This window comes from Oncorhynchus gorbuscha, linkage group LG22 (genome assembly GCF_021184085.1).
Source record: "Oncorhynchus gorbuscha isolate QuinsamMale2020 ecotype Even-year linkage group LG22, OgorEven_v1.0, whole genome shotgun sequence".
NCBI lineage: Eukaryota > Metazoa > Chordata > Actinopteri > Salmoniformes > Salmonidae > Oncorhynchus > Oncorhynchus gorbuscha.
In genome coordinates, this window is record NC_060194.1 from 20,975,078 (window position 1) to 20,995,800 (window position 20,723).

General features: G+C 43.6%; 1 protein-coding gene across 1 annotated transcript; it reads right to left on the minus strand.

Moving 5' to 3' along the window:
* Window positions 1–172: 172 nt before the first annotated feature.
* On the minus strand, window positions 173–20,419 carry LOC124010105 (G-protein coupled receptor 54). Its single transcript, XM_046322455.1, has 6 exons — window positions 20,074–20,419; window positions 19,028–19,152; window positions 3,699–3,834; window positions 3,344–3,582; window positions 1,963–3,093; window positions 173–1,584 (listed from the first exon to the last, which is right to left on the minus strand). The coding sequence occupies exons 1-5, from the start codon at window positions 20,303–20,305 to the stop codon at window positions 2,719–2,721; spliced, it is 1,107 nt and encodes a 368-aa protein (XP_046178411.1). The 5' UTR covers window positions 20,306–20,419; the 3' UTR covers window positions 173–1,584; window positions 1,963–2,718.
* Between the last annotated feature and the right edge of the window lie 304 nt (window positions 20,420–20,723).

The following is a 20,723-nucleotide window of genomic DNA, read 5'->3' on the forward strand; positions in this document are numbered from 1 at the left end:
CCACCAAGACTCTTCCTAGAAAAAAAATGTATTTGTCACATGCACTAAATACAACAGACCTTACCCGGCTGCCAACTCTAGTAAGAGTCTTGGTGGTTGCAGACTTCTTCCATTTAAGAATGATGGAGCCCACTGTGTTCTTGGTGACCTTCAATGATGCAGACATTTTTTGGTACCCTTCCCCCAGATCTGTGCCTCTACACAATCCGGTCTCGGAGCTCCACAGACAATCCCTTCGACCTCAAGGTTTGGTTTTTGCACTGTCGTCTGTGGAACCTTATAGACAGGTGTGTGTCTTTACAAATAATGCCCAATCAATTGCATTTACCAGAGGTGGACTCTAATCAAGTTGTAGAAACATCAAGGATGATTACTGGAAACAGGATGCACCTGAGCTCAATTTTGAGTGTCATAGCATAGGGTCTAAATACTTGTTTTTTTTGTTGCTAAAATGTCCAAAAACTTGTTTTTGCTTTGTCATTGTGGGGTAGTGTGTGTAGATTGGTGAGCGGGATTTAAAAAACAAAAACTATTTTAGAATAAGGGTGTAACGTAACAAAATGTGGAAAAAGTCAAGGGGTCTGAATACTTTACACACACAGTATTGTGCAAAAGTTACTAGGCAGATGTGAAAATGCTGTAAAATAAGAATGCGTTCAAAACTAGACAGGTTAATAGATTATATTTATCGATTAACAAAATCGAGTGAGTGAGTTAACAGAAGAAAAATGTACATCAAATCAATATTTGGGGTGACCACCCTTTGCCTTCAAAACAGCATCAATTATTCTTGGTACACAGTTCGAAGGAACTCGGCAGGTAGGTTGCCCCAAACATATTGGAGAACTAACCACAGTTCTTCTGTGGATTTAGGGAGCCTCAGGTGCTTCTCTCTCTTCATGTAATTCCAGACAGACTTAATGTTGAGATCAGGGCTCTGTGAGGGCTCTGTGAGGGCCATACTATCACTTCCTTCACCTTTTTCTTCTTTACACTGAAGATAGTTCTTAATGACGTTCGCCGTGTATTTGGGGTCATTGTCATGCTGTAGAATAAATGTTGGGCCAAACAGATGCAATATCATCAGGAGGCATGATAGATAAGTAACTGCCCGTACTTCTTAGCATTGAAGAGACCATTAATTCTGACCAAATAGCCAACTCCATTTACAGAAATGCAGCCCCAAACTTGCAAGGAACCTCCACCATGCTTCACTGTTGTCTGCAGACACTCATTCATGCACTGCTCTCCAGCCCTTTGGCGAACAAACTGCCTTCTGCTACAGCCAAATATCTGACTCATCAGTCCAGAGTACCTGCTGCCATTTTTCTGCACCCCAGTTCCTGTGTTTTTGTGCATAGTTGATTCGCTTGGCCTTGTTTCCACGTCGTAGGTATGGCTTTCTGGCTACAAGTCTTCCATGGTCACTTCTGAGCAGACTTCTCCAGACAATAGATGGGTGTACCAGGGTCCCACTGTTTTCTGCCAATTCTGAGCTGATGGCACTGCTGGACATCTTCAGACAGCGAAGGGAAGCAAGCATGATGTGTCTCATCTGCTGCAGTAAGTTTCCTTGTCCGACCACTGTTAATTGATAAATATAATCTATTAACATTTTTTTTTAAAGCATTCTTACTTTACAGCATTTTCACACCTACCCAAAATGTTTGCACAGACTGTATATATAATGAAAGTTACCCAGACCTCACCCTGTACAGATTCAACTGAAACTGTCCAAGATGAACTAGCTAGCTAGCTTGATAAACAGTGCTGACAATTCAATTTGGGCTAGCTAGTTAAATTATACAGCCAACATTTTGTCTATATTGATGCTGTTACAATAACCAAACAGTTGGATAAACAAATCATTTGGTCAACCATGTGTAACGTATACAGCGTGAGGCAGGAGGTGAGTTTAATAATACAATTGTAAACAATAACAAACATAAGCCACATACTGACCGTGCGAGAGAACAATACCACCTAATGACTGATGACAAGTGAGAGCTAAATAAAGGGGGAGTAATCAAGGAGCAAATGACGAGCAGGTGTGTGGTTGCCAGGTGTGCGCAATGTGAGTTGCCAGGTCCGGTGGTTTGTTGACCGGCGACGTCGAGCACTGGAGGGAGCAGGAATGACACCATGATGTGATGAATGACAGGATTGGAAGTTGCATGCAATTTCAATGATGTTTGAGCAAATATGCTTGAGATAATGTCACTGCATCCATGTTGCTAGACTTTTTCAAAGAACAGTCAGTCAAGGTGAGCTCCCCGCCCACTCAGCCTACTAGCTCCAGTCAGTATGTCTTTTCAGACTTCCTGGTTTGACGAGAGAAATTTGAGCATTTTTATCAGGAAAAAATATTATGGGTGTTGTTATTTTATATGGGAACCAGATTGACTGTTCGGGACCTTTTAATGTCCTTTCAAGTCTGTGATATCAGAACAGAGCAGGATCAGACAGATTTTGTAGAATTGCAAACAAACACATCAAGTGCCATTTTAAAATGCTGGTTGCAAACAAACACATCAAGTGCCATTTTAAAATGCTGGTTCCACCAGGTGTTTGCCTTCAGAACAGTGTGATTTCACAGCAGGCTATGTTGAGCAGTGTGCATTCACAGCAGTCTGTCATGTGTATGTTTGTTTGTGTGCACAGTGAACTGAATCTCCAGCAGCTCTGTCCCCCGGAAGCTCACTCTGATCATGGCTCATTTCATTTCCCATCGTTGTTGCCTTCCTCTGCAGCAACTAACTTGATTTCTGCATTAGCCACGCGCGACATGACACTGCTGTCTCTAACTTTGTGTTTGAACAGGAAGGGGAAAGTCTTCTTGAAAGACTTGCGGAAACTGGCTCCCATGAAGCCGTAAACGATTGGGTTGATGGAGGAGTTAGCGTAGGACATGCAGTTAGCCCAGGTCTTGATCTTATAGGTGGCGTAGTTGACCCTGTAGTTGGGGTAGAAGGACTGGAACAGGGCGAAGAGCTGGATAGGCCCCCAGCAGATGGTGAATAGCAGGACAATCACCACCACCATCTTGGAGATCTTACTCCTCAGAGTGACAGTCCTCTCAGACAACAGGTGGACCTGTGGTAGAAATGTTGACGTTATCTCACTACCACTGTGATGGGCTTAGAAATGACCTAAACTGTATGTAGTTCAAATCATGGCCACAGGCTAAGGGTCTATATGAACATACTGTAGAATACCTGAAAATTGGAAGGGATCCAAATATGAACTCATGCTTTCATTGTGTAACCTTGACAAAGGAGTGCACCTATTAAAGTTGTAAACTGTCATAAAGGAACACCCAAAGAGAGTAATGTTCTTTCCATACCTGGTAATTATTGTCTACTGGTTCCACTGACGGCTGGCCCACCCTCTTCAGCATGAGTGTGTAGCAGAAGGAGATGGTGATGACAGGTAGTAGGTAGGCAGCTATGAACTGGTACAGGATGAATGCCCTCTCCTGGGTCTTTGAGGGAAACCTCTCCATGCAGTAGTGTCTTGGTCCATACCAGTAGCCCTCCTCAATTCTCTGGTACATGAAAATCGGGGTGGATAGAATGAAGGAACCTTTCAAAAACAACATTTCATTAGTTGAATTTTGTAGAAAATGTTAGTGTTCACAATGCTTTGAACCAAAAATCCATGGTTTGCTATAAGTTCAGGTAGGATAGCATCTGACTTACCGATCCATATGCAGATGCTAACTATCATGGCGACTCGTGTAGTGCGATGGCGTAAGGACTTCAGGGGGTAGACTGTGACATAGCAGCGGTCCCCACTCATAGCAGTGAGTGTAATGCAGGTGGCTTGAACAGTCACCTGAGAAAAGAAAGTAACAAAATAATCTTGGCTGTTTGCAGGTGAAACAAGTATTTTACATCTGCCTGCCCTCACACTGGGAAGTAATGAAAATGATGAGCATATAATGAGAACATTTTACTTTACGAAGAAATGCATCTCAAATCATTATTAACTCATCCTCCTCGGTTAAGTGTCATTCACATTATTTTATGAACGTATAGGATAAAAGTACAAACAATCTAGTTTCTTTCACACAGAATTAATCAAATAATTTTGAATTTGGACATCATTTCCCCATAAAAAAAACTTTAATGGTTGAATGATGCCTTCGAGGGTCGTTGACAATCTGTGTTTACATTGTTTAGAACCTGCTTATCTGTTTTGTTGTTACACATCACTCAGAGTGGGAGTTGTGACCTAGTTCAGTGTAACTACAGTACTTGATCTATCTAGTGCCCTTGTCTTTCATTGAAAAGCAAAAGGGGGCCTGTTCCGGTGTTCATCTTTGATCCGAAGATAAGTGCCCTACACTTATCATAATGTAGGGACAGAATACATTAGCCTCCTGAACAAAGAGAACCACTGCATGTGGGTTGAAAAATAAAATACATTTACAATCAACATATTAACACAAAACAGCAAAGAATTCCAACTGATATTAAAATGGTTTCAAAAACGTTTGCATTAATTAATCCTCCCACGTACCTTCCACTTACACACTGCCCACATTAAAAGTATTTCCTTTGCATATACACTGCACCATTCCCCTAACCCCATATCCCAATTCGTGCCACCCATAAGTGAGAAACGTACATGCCAAATATAGACCATATATAGTGTTCTCTACAGATTATAGAAAAGAGCAAAAGCTCTGAACTATCTGTTCAGACCCTAGTCTTACCTCCCTACCTACAGGTTATTGATTTTTAACGTTAATTTCTCTACCATAAGCAACCTCCAATGTCATTTTGACAATTTTGGCAGTACGTCCAACCGGCCTCACAATCGCAGACCAGGTGTAACCACACCAGCCCAGGACCTCCACATCCGGCTTGAGACCAGCCACCCAGACAGTTGACAAAACTGTGGGTTTGCACAACCAAATAATTTCTGTACAAATTGTCAGACACCGTCTCAGGGAGCTCATCTGAGGGATAGTCCTCAATAGGGTCTTGACCTGACTGCAGTTCGGCATCGTAACCAACTTCAGTGGGCAAGTGTTCACCTTCGATGGCCACTGGCAAGCTGTTCTTCACAGATTAATCCCGATTTCAACTGTACCGAGCAGATGGCAGATGTGTGTGTGTGTGGTTTGCTAACGTCAATGTTGTGAACAGAGTGCCCCATGGTGGCGGTGGGGTTATGGTATGGGCAGGCATAAACTACAGACAACAAACACAATCACAGTTTATCAATGTCAATTTGAATGCAGAGATACCGTGACAAAATCCTGAGGCCCATTGTTGTGCCATTCATCCTCCACCATCACCTCATGTTTCAGCATGATAATGCATGTCGTAAGGATCTGTACACAATTCCTAGAAGCTGAAAATGTCCCAGTTTTGCCATGGCCTCCTTACTCACCCATAGAGCATGTTTTGGATGCTCTGGATCGACATGTACGCCAGCGTGTTACAGTCCCCCCCCCCCCCCCAATGTCCAGCAACTTCACACAGCCATTGAAGAGGAGTGGGACAACATTCCACAGGCCACAATCAACAGCCTGATCAACTCTATGAGACGTGTCACACTGCATGAGGCAAATGGTGGTCACACCAGATACTGACTGGTTTTATGATCCACGCCCCTATCATATCTGTAATTCTCATTCATGTGAAATCCATAGATTAGGGCCTACTGAATTTATTTAAATTTACTGATTTCTTTATATGAACTCTTAACTCCAACATTTTAGAAATGATTGCATATTGCGTTTATATTTTTGTTCAGTGTATTTATACCGCAGTATATTATAGTAATTTTTTATGTGGGTGTACAGCAGCAGGGATATTAGCATTTGTGGGGGAGTAAATTATCGATTAGACTGCCAAAAATATACATCATGGAGAGAGCTGGTCCTTTTGATAACTAAGAAAAAGCTTAACAAAGAACTCAGGAGACTGAAAAGATTTGGCATGGGTCCCCAGATCCTCAAAAAGTTCTACAGCTGTACAAATTGAGAGCATCCTGACCGGTTGCATCACTGCCCTGGTGTAACAGTGTTGCTTCCATCCCTCTCCTCGCCCCTACCTGGGCTCAAACCAAAAACCCACTGCACACATCAACAACTGCCTCCCACAAAGCATCGTTAACTATCGCACCACAAAAGTCACAGCCCTTGCAGAGCAAGGGAAACAACCCCTTCAAGGTCTCAGAGCGAGTGACCTCACCGATTGAAATGCTATTAGCGTGCACCCCGCTAACCATTTCACACCGGTTACACTGGTATGGCAACTGCTCGGCATCTGACCGTAGTGCCCAGTACCTCACTGGGGTGAAGCTTCCTGACATCCAGGACCTATATACTAGGGCTGTGTCAGAGGAAGGCCCCAAAAAAATGGTCAGACTCCAGTCCCCCAAGTCATAGACTGTTCTCTCTCACTTTACAAATTACCTCGACTAACCTGTACCCTTGCACATTGACCCTCTGTATATAGCCTCGTTAATGTTGTGTCCTTTTCTTGTTTATTTAGTAAATCGTTTCTTAACTCTACTTCTTGAACTGCATTGATGGTTAAGGGTTTGTAAGTAAGCATTTTTACAGTAAGGTTACACCTGTTGTATTCAGCGCATGTGACTAATAAGATTTGATAGTCTGTGTAGAATTTTATTTGAGCATTAGTCAGGATTTTCAAACCTTCACATAATAATAATACATTTATTTGCGCCTTTCAAGATACCCACAGACATATTATGTTTCACACTCCTTAAATTGAGACATTTCAGATATATTTCCAATGGAATGTCCCTGGTTCAATATAGTTCAGTTCAACACAATGAAATGTGTTGATAACATCCTGTGGCTTGCTGACTTGTAAAGCCAAGGTCATTCAGTGAAAGCCCTGGTTTAATGAGATGTTTGGGATTGACAAAGCTCACAGGAACCCCCTGGTGGCTGAGGACGGTTCATGTGATGAAGAGAGGTCTGACTGACAATAGTGTGGTGCATGCTGCTAAAACCTCTCTTCTACCTTGCTCATCATTGCATTTTTGCACCTTCACTTTTGTACTGTGTTTTTGACAGACTTCTGTGTCTATAAAAGATCAATACTTTGTACTGTGGTGAAAATTAAACACTACACTGACAGCTGAGATTGGATCCTAGGATAGGTGTCTCTGTCCATCTATGCTCGGAACTTTAGTCATTTGACAATCCAACATATTCGTTTTAATCATGCAAACCCACTCGAAGCTGTGGTTAACCGCAAGAAGTCTGGACTGTTTGTCTCAAAAAAATTTAAATGGAGAAAAGGACATTATTTATATAGACAGTGATTTATCATTAACTTGCCCAAATCAAGTCATGATTCATAACCAACCAGTCTTATGTTATACTGATCGCACCATACATTTGTACATATGGTTGTCCTTGTTTGATAGAGCTATTGGACATATTTTAGCGATTCATTGGAAAAATATATTGTATATTTGGCAGTCTCTGAAGGACTACAACTTGTGTATCAGCTACATGGTAGATTAAAAAAACATGAGCTGGCGCACACCCAGAATAATAGTTTGCGTGGAGGTGCTGACTAACAGCGAACAAACTATCAAAATAAAGAAAATCGCACACTCCATGTGTAATCTCCCAGCAATTTAATGGGTATTAACCAACATTTCGGCATCACTGTGCCTTCTTCAGGTTGACCCTGGCTGACCCTGAAGAAGGCACAGTGATGCTGAAACGTTGGTTAATACCCATTAAATTGCTGGGAGATTACACATGGAGTGTGCGACTTTATTTTGATAGTTTATATCAGCTACATGGTGACATTCAACCATACATGTTTCAACCGGAATATAGCAAAAAGGATTCGAGACAGAGTTGGACTTTGCTAATGTTAGAAGCTCAGCTACAGCCGATGCCAGGACCAAGAGGGCAGAAGACCGATATAGTGCCTAATTAATAAAGTTAGCCCACTGGCTAACTTTAGTTTATCTACTGAAACGCATAGTGTGTGTTTCTGGCTAACATACTATTGTGTTACAGTGGTGGGGGAAATACAATTATTTTTATGCTTGCTAACTTAGCTAGGTAGCTAGCTAAGTTGGGTAAACCACTACCAGTAGCCATATCTACAGTGCCTCTGTAAAGTATTCAGACCCCTCGACTTTTTCCACATTTTGTTACAGCCTTATGCTTAAATGAATTCAATCGTTTTCCCCACCTCAATATCCCATGATAAAGGAAACAGTTTATTTTTTGTTGTTGTTGCTAATTTACAAAAAACTAACAGAAATATCACATTTACATAAGTATTAAAGATCCTTTATTCAGTACTTTGTTGAAGCACCTTTGGAAGCAATTACAGCATAGGGTCTTCTTGGGTATGATGGTACAAGCATGGCACACCTGTATTTTCCCCCCCATTCTTCTCTACAGATCCTGTCAAGCACTGTCAGGTTGGATGGGTAGCATTGCTGCACAGCTATTTTCAGGTCTCTTACAGAGATATTGGATTGGGTTCAAGTCCAGGCTCTGGCTGGGCCACTCAAGGACATTTAGAGACTTGTCCAGAAGCCACTCCTGCACTGTACCACACTGTTAATAAAAAAATAATAATGTTACATTCACCATATAACATTGCTGTTGAATACCCAGTAGCATTAAATAGTGTACACTACCCTGTATTTTTTATTTTGACATATCTGAATGCCAAGCATATTTTATGCTAGAGCCCTGTACAGCTTATATAAATATCTTCTGTGAATCAATAAAGGCAGACAAATTTAGAAGACTGATATAAAATATCCATATTTATTTTCTAGTGGTTCTACACGGTCTTCTGCTGCGCCACACAAACTGCATTTACAAAGGCAGACCAATTCTGATATTCTTCCCATTAATTGGCCTTTTCAGAACTGATCTGATTAGTCAAAATAACAATTTGTGGAAATAATATCAGAATTGGCATTGGGCTACCTGTGTAAACGCAGCCATAGTCCTTTATCTGGCTTCGGTACACTGGCAGTGGTGTTCAGCATGGTGGGCTGGGGAAGCTGAGACTCTGTGCTTATGGTGAATGGTCTTGTCCTGTCTGCGGTGAACGGTCAGCTGGATAAGACTCTGACGAAAGTGGCAGAGGGCTTCTTAAACCAAATTGAACGTTTCATTATTTATTTGGAGGCTAAATTGATTTTATTGATGTATTATATTAAGTTAAAGTAAGTGTTCATTCAGTATGGTTGTAATTGTCATTATTACAAATAAATAAATATTGGCCTTTTTGGTCCTCCAATAATCGGTATCGGCGTTGAAAAATCATAATCGGTCGACCTCTAATCTGGAGTTATTCTATGGTGCCCTGCTGAAGCATACCCCCCAAAGTGTTGTCATTTTGAGTACACAAGCATGAGGGAGCAGACACACCTTAAGGTTATGGAGCACAACAAGATTTTGGGACAGCAACCAGCAAGTGACACTGAAAGGTATAAAATCAAGACTACAACAGTAATAACACAACCACTTCATTCTTTTCTCAGCAGGTTCTCAAAACACAGTACACACACGTCTACAGAAAGCCCCTGCAAAGGGCTACTATTGACCAGAATGATCTGTCAATGGGCTGGGGGAGGTTTACAGACAGTACTTATAGATGAGGAAGGGGTTTTTGGTTTTGCAGGGTAGTGCTTAGACCATCGTTTCCTAAACTTGGTCCTGGGGATCCCAAGGGGTGCATGTTTTGGTTGTTGCCTTAGCAATACACAAGTGATTCAAATAATGACATCTTCATCAAGCTTTGGTTATTTTAATCAGCTGTGTCATGCTATGGCAAAAACCAAAGTGTACACTCCTTTGGGTCCCCAGGACTGAGTTTGGAAATGCTGGCTTAGAAAGTAAATGTATTGTGTGTATCAGCGATTGAGGTGCCATTTCTCCTCAAACTCCCCGTGTAAGAATTGCCCTCCTAAGACTTTTCACACATTCTTTAGCCCCCCAGCCCATTCACTTGGTTGACTGATCTTTCCTCTCAAAAGCAGCTCCCAGTGTTCCCTCATTGGCCCTTAACAATATGCTAGCCGGTCCCATTTGGTTGACACCTTTACCAACAAAGGCGTGTTACCCTACGTCCCTTCCAAAAATATAAAATGCTAACATCACAACCATGTCTTGACAGGAGACTTGCAGTACCAGCAAATATTCTGCAAGAGGACCAAACATGTGTTTAAATAATGCAAAAACAAAGTGTTGGAGAAGTAAGTAAAAGTGCAATATGTGCTATGTAAGAAAGGTAACGTTTATGTTCCTTGATCAGAACATGAGAACATATGAAAGCTGGTGGTTCCTTTTAACATGAGTCTTCAATATTCCCAGGTAAGAAGTTTTAGGTTGTAGTTATTATAGGAATTATAGGACTATTTCCCTCTATACCATTTGTATTTCATTAACCTTTGACTATTGGATGTTCTTATAGGCACTTTAGTATTGCCAGTGTAACAGTATAGCTTCCGTCCCTCTCCTCGCTCCTCCCTGGGCTCGAACCAGGAACACATCGACAGCAGCCACACTCGAAGCAGCGTTACCCATGCAGAGCAAGGGAAACAACCACAGGCTCAGAGCGAGTGGCGTTTGAAATGCTATTAGAGCGAGCTAACTAGCTAGCCATTTCACATCGGTTACACCAGCCTCATCTCGGGAGTTGATAGGCTTGAAGTCATAAACAGTGCAATGCTTGACGCACAACGAAGAGCTGCTGGCAAAACACACGAAAGTGCTGTTTGAATGAATGTTTACGTGTCTGCCTACCACCGCTCAGTCAGATACTTAGATACCTGTATGCTCAGTCAGATTATATGCAACGCAGGACACGCTAGATAATATCTAGTAATATCATCAACCATGTGTAGTTAACTAGTGATTATTAACTAGTGATTATGATTGTTTTTTATAAGATAATGCTAGCTAGCAACTTACCTTGGCTTCCTGCATTCGCGTAACAGGCAGTGTGGAGACCGAGAGAGGCAGGTCGTTATTGCGTTGGACTAAGTTAACTGTAAGGTTGCAAGATTGGATCGCCCAAGCTGACAAGGTAAACATCTGTTCTGCCCTTGAACAAGGCAGTTACCCCAGTGTTCTCCAGTAGGCCGTCCTTGTAAATAAGAATGTGTTCTTTTTTATTTTTATTTAATTTCACCTTTATTTAACCAGGTAGGCTAGTTGAGAACAAGTTCTCATTTGCAACTGCGACCTGGCCAAGATAAAGCATAGCAGTGTAAACAGACAACACAGTTACACATGGAGTAAACAATTAACAAGTCAATAACACAGTAGGAAAAAAAGGGGAGTCTATATACATTGTGTGCAAAAGGTAGGCGAATAATTACAATTTTGCAGATTAACACTGGAGTGATAAATGATAAATGATCAGATGGTCATGTACAGTAGGAAACATGAGGACTCCTTGCTGTCCCCAGTCCACCTGGCCATGCTCCTGCTCCAGTTTCAACTGTTCTGCCTTACTATTATTCAACCATGCTGGTCATTTATGAACATTTGAACATCTTGGCCACGTTCTGTTATAATCTCCACCCGGCACAGCCAGAAGAGGACTGGCCACCCCACATATGCTCTCTCTAATTCTCTCTTTCTTTCTCTCTCTCGGAGGACCTGAGCCCTAGGACCGTGCCCCAGGACTACCTGACATGATGGCTCCTTGCTGTCCCCAGTCCACCTGACTGTGCTGCTGCTCCAGTTTCAACTGTTCTGCCTTATTATTATTTGACCATGCTGGTCATTTATGAACATTTGAACATCTTGGTCATTTTCTGTTATAATCTCTACCCGGCACAGCCAGAAGAGGACTGGCCACCCCACATAGCCCGGTTCCTCTCTAGGTTTCTTCCTAGGTTTTGGCCTTTCTAGGGAGTTTTTCCTAGCCACCGTGCTTTTACACCTGCATTGTTTGCTGTTTGGGGTTTTAGGCTGGGTTTCTGTACAGCACTTTGAGATATCAGCTGATGTACGAAGGGCTATATAAATAAATTTGATTTGATTTGATTTGATGTACAGGTAGAGATATTGGTGTGCAAAAGAGCAGAAAAGTAAATAAATAAAAACAGTATGGGGATGAGGTAGGTAAAAATGGGTGGGCTATTTACCGATAGACTGTGTACAGCTGCAGCGATCGGTTAGCTGCTCAGATAGCAGATGTTTGAAGTTGGTGAGGGAGATAAAAGTCTCCAACTTCAGCGACTTTTGCAATTCGTTCCAGTCACAGGCAGCAGAGAACTGGAACGAAAGGCGGCAGAATGAGGTGTTGGCTTTAGGCATGATCAGTGAGATACACCTGCTGGAGCGCGTGCTACAGATGGGTGTTGCCATCGTGACCAGTGAATTGAGATAAGGCTGAGCTTTACCTAGCATGGACTTGTAGATGACCTGGAGCCAGTGGGTCTGGCGATGAATATGTAGCGAGGGCCAGCCGACTAGAGCATACAAGTCGCAGTGGTGGGTGGTATAAGGTGCTTTAGTGACAAAATGGATGGCACTGTGATAAACTGCATCCAGTTTGCTAAGTAGAGTGTTGGAAGCAATTTTGTAGATGACATCGCCGAAGTCGAGGATCGGTAGGATAGTCAGTTTTACTAGGGTAAGTTTGGCGGCGTGAGTGAAGAAGGCTTTGTTGTGGAATAGAAAGCCGACTCTTGATTTGATTTTCGATTGGAGATGTTTGATATGAGTCTGGAAGGAGAGTTTACAGTCTAGCCAGACACCTAGGTACTTATAGATGTCCACATATTCAAGGTCGGAACCATCCAGGGTGGTGATGCTGGTCAGGCGTGCGGGTGCAGGCAGCGAACAGTTGAAAAGCATGCATTTGGTTTTACTAGTGTTTAAGAGCAGTTGGAGGCCACGGAAGGAGTGTTGTATGGCATTGAAGCTCGTTTGGAGGTTAGATAGCAGTGTCCAAGGACGGGCCGGAAGTATATAGAATGGTGTCGTCTGCGTAGAGGTGGATCATTTACATTACATTTAAGTCATTTAGCAGACGCTCTTATCCAGAGCGACTTACAAATTGGTGCATTCACCTTATGACATCCAGTGGAACAGCCACTTTACAATAGTGCATCTAAATATTTTAAGGGGGGGTGAGAAGGATTACTTTATCCTATCCTAGGTATTCCTTAAAGAGGTGGGGTTTCAGGTGTCTCCGGAAGGTGGTGATTGACTCCGCTGTCCTGGCGTCGTGAGGGAGTTTGTTCCACCATTGGGGAGCCAGAGCAGCGAACAGTTTTGACTGGGCTGAGCGGGAACTGTACTTCCTCAGTGGTAGGGAGGCGAGCAGGCCAGAGGTGGATGAACGCAGTGCCCTTATTTGGGTGTAGGGCCTGATCAGAGCCTGGAGGTACTGAGGTGCCGTTCCCCTCACAGCTCCATAGGCAAGCACCATGGTCTTGTAGCGGATGCGAGCTTCAACTGGAAGCCAGTGGAGAGAGCGGAGGAGCGGGGTGACATGAGAACTTGGGAAGGTTGAACACTAGACGGGCTGCGGCGTTCTGGATGAGTTGTAGGGGTTTAATGGCACAGGCAGGGAGCCCAGCCAACAGCGAGTTGCAGTAATCCAGACGGGAGATGACAAGTGCCTGGATTAGGACCTGCGCCGCTTCCTGTGTGAGGCAGGGTCGTACTCTGCGGATGTTGTAGAGCATGAACCTACAGGAACGGGCCACCGCCTTGATGTTATTTGAGAACGACAGGGTGTTGTCCAGGATCACGCCAAGGTTCTTAGCACTCTGGGAGGAGGACACAATGGAGTTGCCAACCGTGATGGCGAGATCATGGAACGGGCAGTCCTTCCCCGGGAGGAAGAGCAGCTCCGTCTTGCCGAAGTTCAGCTTGAGGTGGTGATCCGTCATCCACACTGATATGTCTGCCAGACATGCAGAGATGCGATTCGCCACCTGGTCATCAGAAGGGGGAAAGGAGAAGATTAATTGTGTGTCGTCTGCATAGCAATGATAGGAGAGACCATGTGAGGTTATGACAGAGCCAAGTGACTTGGTGTATAGCGAGAATAGGAGAGGGCCTAGAACAGAGCCCTGGGGGACACCAGTGGTGAGAGCGCGTGGTGAGGAGACAGATTCTCGCCACGCCACCTGGTAGGAGCGACCTGTCAGGTAGGACGCAATCCAAGCGTGGGCCGCGCCGGAGATGCCCAACTCGGAGAGGGTGGAGAGGAGGATCTGATGGTTCACAGTATCGAAGGCAGCCGATAGGTCTAGAAGGATGAGAGCAGAGGAGAGAGAGTTAGCTTTAGCGGTGCGGAGCGCCTCCGTGATACAGAGAAGAGCAGTCTCAGTTGAATGACTAGTCTTGAAACCTGACTGATTTGGATCAAGAAGGTCATTCTGAGAGAGATAGCGGGAGAGCTGACCAAGGACGGCAACGTACAAGAGTTTTGGAGAGAAAAGAAAGAAGGGATACTGGTCTGTAGTTGTTGACATCGGAGGGATCGAGTGTAGGTTTTTTCAGAAGGGGTGCAACTCTCGCTCTCTTGAAGACGGAAGGGACGTAGCCAGCGGACAGGGATAAGTTGATGAGCGAGGTGAGGTAAGGGAGAAGGTCTCTGGAAATGGTCTGGAGAAGAGAGGAGGGGATAGGGTCGAGCGGGCAGGTTGTTGGGCGGCCGGCCGTCACAAGACGCGAGATTTCATCTGGAGAGAGAGGGGAGAAAGAGGTCAGAGCACAGGGTAGGGCAGTGTGAGCAGAACCAGCGGTGTCGTTTGACTTAGCAAACGAGGATCGGATGTCGTCGACCTTCTTTTCAAAATGGTTGACGAAGTCATCTGCAGAGAGGGAGCAGGGGGAGGGGGAGGAGGATTCAGGAGGGAGGAGAAGGTGGCAAAGAGCTTCCTAGGGTTAGAGGCAGATGCTTGGAATTTAGAGTGGTAGAAAGTGGCTTTAGCAGCAGAGACAGAGGAGGAAAATGTAGAGAGGAGGGAGTGAAAGGATGCCAGGTCCGCAGGGAGGCGAGTTTTCCTCCATTTCCGCTCGGCTGCCCGGAGCCCTGTTCTGTGAGCTCGCAATGAGTCGTCAAGCCACGGAGCGGGAGGGGAGGACCGAGCCGGCCTGGAAGATAGGGGACATAGAGAGTCAAAGGATGCAGAAAGGGAGGAGAGGAGGGTTGAGGAGGCAGAATCAGGAGATAGGTTGGAGAAGGTTTGAGCAGAGGGAAGAGATGATAGGATGGAAGAGGAGAGAGTAGTGGGGGAGAGAGAGCGAAGGTTGGGACGGCGCGATACCATCCGAGTAGGGGCAGTGTGGGAAGTGTTGGATGAGAGCGAGAGGGAAAAGGATACAAGGTAGTGGTCGGAGACTTGGAGGGGAGTTGCAATGAGGTTAGTGGAAGAACAGCATCTAGTAAAGATGAGGTCGAGCGTATTGCCTGCCTTGTGAGTAGGGGGAAGGTGAGAGGGTGAGGTCAAAAGAGGAGAGGAGTGGAAAGAAGGAGGCAGAGAGGAATGAGTCAAAGGTAGACGTGGGGAGGTTAAAGTCACCCAGAACTGTGAGAGGTGAGCCGTCCTCAGGAAAGGAGCTTATCAAGGCATCAAGCTCATTGATGAACTCTCCGAGGGGACCTGGAGGGCGATAAATGATAAGGATGTTAAGCTTGAAAGGGCTGGTAACTGTGTGTGACAGCATGAAATTCAAAGGAGGCGATAGACAGATGGGTAAGGGGAGAAAGAGAGAATGACCACTTGGGAGAGATAAGGATCCCGATGCCACCACCCCGCTGACCAGAAGCTCTCGGGGTGTGCGAGAACACGTGGGCGGACGAAGAGAGAGCAGTAGGAGTAGCAGTGTTATCTGTGGTGATCCATGTTTCTGTCAGTGCCAAGAAGTCGAGGGACTGGAGGGAGGCATAGGCTGAGATGAACTCTGCCTTGTTGGCTGCAGATCGGCAGTTCCAGAGGCTACCGGAGACCTGGAACTCCACGTGGGTCGTGCGCGCTGGGACCACCAGATTAGGGTGGCAGCGGCCACGCGGTGTGGAGCGTTTGTATGGTCTGTGCAGAGAGGAGAGAACAGGGATAGACAGACACATAGTTGACAGGCTACAGAAGAGGCTACGCTAATGCAAGGAGATTGGAATGACAAGTGGACTACACGTCTCGAATGTTCAGAAAGTTAAGCTTACGTAGCAAGAATCTTATTGACTAAAATGATTAAAATGATACAGTACTGCTGAAGTAGGCTAGCTGGCAGTGGCTGCGTTGTTGACTTTGTAGGCTAGCTGGCAGTGGCTGCGTTGTTGACACTACACTAATCAAGTCGTTCCGTTGAGTGTAATAGTTTCTACAGTGCTGCTATTCGGGGGCTAGCTGGCTAGCTAGCAGTGTTGATTACGTTACGTTGCGTTAAAAGAACGACAATAGCTGGCTAGCTAACCTAGAAAATCGCTCTAGACTACACAATTATCTTTGACGGTTATGTAGCTAGCTATATAGCTAGCTACGATCAAACAAATCAAACCGTTGTGCTGTAATGAAATGAAATGAAAAATGTGATACTACCTGTGGAGCGAAGCGGAATGCGACCGGGTTGTTGAGTGCGGAAGTTCTATTCAGTAGACGTTGGCTAGCTGTTGGCTAGCTAGCAGTGTCTCCTACGTTAAGGACGACAAATAGCTGGCTAGCTAACCTCGGTAAATTAAGATAATCACTCTAAGACTACACGCTCTAAACTACACAATTATCTTGGATACGAAGACAGCAAAGACAACTATGTAGCTAGCTAATACTACACTAATCAAGTCGTTCAGTTGAGTGTAATAGTTTCTACAGTGCTGCTATTCGGTAGACGGTGGACGTTTGCTAGCTGGCTAGCTGCTGGGCAGATAGCAGTGTAGACTACGTTAGGACGACGAAATACGAAGTTGCAATAGAAGTGCTGACTGTTTCACTTTGTTGTCCTCTTTCTTTTCCTTTTTCTTCTGTCCTTCTTTTGTCCTTATTTTGTCTTCCTTTCTTCTGTTAACTAGATATTTTTTGTTGTTATTCTTTGTAAGCTAGCTAGCTTCTTCCAGGAGAGTCCCTAGCAACTGCTGATCCTGCTGGATCAGGGAATCGCCCGCAGCAAGAGCAACTTCATTGATATATACAGAGAAAAGAGTCGGCCCGAGAATTGAACCCTGTGGCACCCCCATAGAGACTGTCAGAGGACCGACTTGCCTTGTTAAAAAGGTAATAATAATCAAATATTATTAATTGCATGGTCTGGAAGGTACTCTGTGGTCCTCTGGTTACCTTTAACCACCTGTAACCCCATAACACAAACAAAACAAAAACTACCCAATTCTTGTTAATACCATGTGTACTTTAAATTGAGCTCTCTTAGTCGTCAGCTTGTAAATCTTTTTGCCAACTTGCCTTCACCTGCAGAGTTGGAAGCCGATTCTGTACCAACTTCAACAAAATGCACAACAATACACAATTTAACCACCACCCCACTAATTGTACTGATCTCTATTAGCCTGGCTAGTTTATGTAACCGAACATGGACATTTCAATATTGTCTGCTATCTAGCTTCATTAAGTTTGTCAGCAAAATATATATCCAGCTGAGACTAGATGACAACCAACCATAGACGATTACACATATTCAATACTGCTAACGTTATCAACACAGAGTGAGTTGGCTATGTCTGACAATTCTATTCTTATTAAAGGAGTGTTTTCCAGGCAAGGGGGAATAGATAGCTATCCGATTGCGCTAATCTTATTTGCTAAAATGATGTAGTTTACGTTGGTCAAAGATATAACAAACATGTTTACTCTGCTGAAGGTAGTTAACAGTCTAGCAGTGACTACCATGGCATAGGCGAAATTGATTGACAGTGCGCATACTAAAATAGATAGCTATAACGTTATGATTTAGCTGATGGCTTGCGGAGTCCTATAGTATACAGCACTGTAACGTCAGCTAGCTAATTTAGCTAGTCCAGCAAGGCTAGTTAATATTAGGTTACCTCTTATCGAGAATCTTCCATTTTGTTGTGAAGGAAATAAAAAAAATACAAAATCGATGGTATCGCATCATTTCTCAGCTGTCGTCGAAATGGATTCCCCAACAGTTCAGCCTGAAAACCCATCTGACAATCTTTGGTCCCCGTAATGCGCGCCATCTTTCTCGATATCCGCAAGCCACTGACAGCATCCGGGGAAATCTCTGGTAGGTACCACGGTGAAAGATGACTCATTTTCGCTCGTTTGTAATGAGCACAGAACACCACACAGGCGTAATGACAAATGTAAGTGAAAAACAGGTCTACGGAAGTTCTGAGATTGCTGTGTTGTTCGTCAGTACACAATGCCATAATTGTTTGTTTTTGTCGGCATGCCCCAATCTACTTTAGCGGGCGGTTTACTATGACTTCGTAGTTTACCATGAGCAGACAAATACACAGGAGGAAGTCGAAACTTCCTGATTCTACCAGTGAAATTAAAATGTGTTCGTTCTAGCTTGTGGTTTGGATAATTGTGATGTTTATGATAAAAACGCAATGTTGTTAAATATAGTAATGACTATATGCCGTGGTGAGGCCAGGGTGAAATTCCCCTTTTAGCCAATCTGTCTACAAATGGAGTAGGAGCATATAAAGATGATCAGATAAGCCGGGCATTTTGATTTAATTTATCAACCTGATTGCTTTAATATAAAACAATTAAAAAAATATTGCATTTAAATACACTGTTGAAAAATGAGCATGAACCTCTCACCAGGTAAATGAAATTGCACTGCAAGTTCAATATTGCAGTTCTGTAATTTAATTGAGTACAGCCTGGCACCAGACGGAAAAAAAGTATTATTCAGACTAATAGGACAAGTACCTCAGGGGTCCAGTCGAGGGGAATGCTACCCAAATTACATTATGGTGAGAAATTCCATCATTGCATGCACAGCAAATATATTCTGGCTGTTTGTTATCTAATATTAAAAACTGATAGAAGTTTGTGACCAGAGGCAATGTGTTTTATTGAAATTATTTACCTGTTGTAGAAAGGCAACAAATTTGCACATGAAGTCCCCAAATACCCACCCAGGAAGTGGGTAGAGAGTGGCTGTGAACGGAACACAACACACCAGGAAGATGATGTCTGTGGCAGCCAAGTTAGCTGTAGAAATAAGCTCAGTTAGGAGGGAACTCATTCATTTCTTACTGATTAACACACTTTTGCAACATAATATAACCATTTGAACATTTGAGTCATAAAGCTATTAATTTTAATAAATACTTCGTTGTGTTAAAGAGTCAAAGGCATGTCACCAAGTATTTTGACATTGGCATCAAAGAGCTAATTTATTTCACAAAAATCAGAAAGCTAAATACACATGGGTCGGGCGTACTGCAGTATTTATTTCTGAAATGATGAGCGATATCATTGTTTCACTGCCGTGGAGTAGTCTTATCACCGCAGGTGGACAGGACCTGCTGGGCTTGAATGTTGCCACCCATGGAGATATTAGTCAGTCATGTCAAATACACACGCACAAACACACACACAGATATTTGCGCACATCACGTGCACTCACACAAACATGCATGTTCATGCCATTGTTATTTATAAGCACAGAGATAATAATGCTGTCCACATTCATGGTTAATTCATCATATCTCTACATGAACTCCATTGATGTATCACGTCTCCACTCCACACATGCATTTCCAATGTCAAACAAGATCCATTATTTAGTATAGACACATGATCCCTATATTTAGTCTGTATGTATACAGTACTGTATAGGTACATTCACCAGACTATGGATAAGGTTATTATCGACAATATTAATTTACAGTCATCAACATAAAAAGACAAATACAGTCATTAAGGCTGAATGATTATACAGGCATCATTAGTCCTAGTTTACAGTGAAAATAAATGATTTATCTGGGCAACATACATAACATAACATTGACTGTGACAGTAACACACAAAGAACAAGTTTCATGACAATCCACAAGAATAATGATGTTCAGGGTATTATAAATGGAAAAACCATTGTAACTGTGAGGGAAAACGTTTGGTCTTGCTTACCTATGTAGAAGTTGGTGGCAGTCCTCATCTGCCTGTGTTTGGAGATTACATAGATTACCAGAGAGTTCCCGATGAGCCCCACCAGCATGATGAGAGCGAAGAAGAGAGGCACCAGCCAGGCGTCCGTCAGGAATGGGTGCTCCCCCTCCTCCGGATTCTCCAGAGAAGCATTCAGCTCAGACGCATTGAACCACATCAGGACTGTAGAATTCCACACGTCTGGAGAGAACATCTTGATGTGTGAAAAGAAGTCGAAGATCTTCGAATGTAGCCTTGTGGTGACTTTTGTATAATAAATCCCTTTTAACTACTGAAAAGGAAAATTATATCTGTCCAGATAACATTGGGGAGTCATAAAGGCTCAGGTGCTGATGTGTTCTTAGGAGTTCCTAGATCTGTCTATGGTAAGAATGTCTATGGTTAGAATGAGTCTGATTGTAGGGTAGACTTATGTTGAGCTCACAGCTGCCTCCTAAACTGCTTCTACTCAAGGACAAAATCCCGTTGGCTTTATACTGAGCAGGGACGCACGTGGCAACTGCCTGATTGTCGAATAAATAGGTGATGTCAGGTCTCCTAGCAACATTTTCCCTATCCAGAGTTTGGTACCTCATACACTCTGCTTTCAATGCAGTCGGAAGCTGTCTCAT

What these genes read in the sequence shown, in the direction of transcription:
- LOC124010105 (XM_046322455.1), bottom strand. Translation starts at nt 20,305, where the DNA reads ATGTTCTCTCCAGACGTGTGGAATTCTACAGTCCTGATGTGGTTCAAT. An exon ending in TGCCACCAACTTCTACATAG is followed by an intron (nt 19,153 to 20,073) that starts GTAAGCAAGACC and finishes TTATTTCTACAG; the next exon opens with CTAACTTGGCTGCCACAGAC. An exon ending in TAGCATCTGCATATGGATCG is followed by an intron (nt 3,583 to 3,698) that starts GTAAGTCAGATG and finishes TGTTTTTGAAAG; the next exon opens with GTTCCTTCATTCTATCCACC.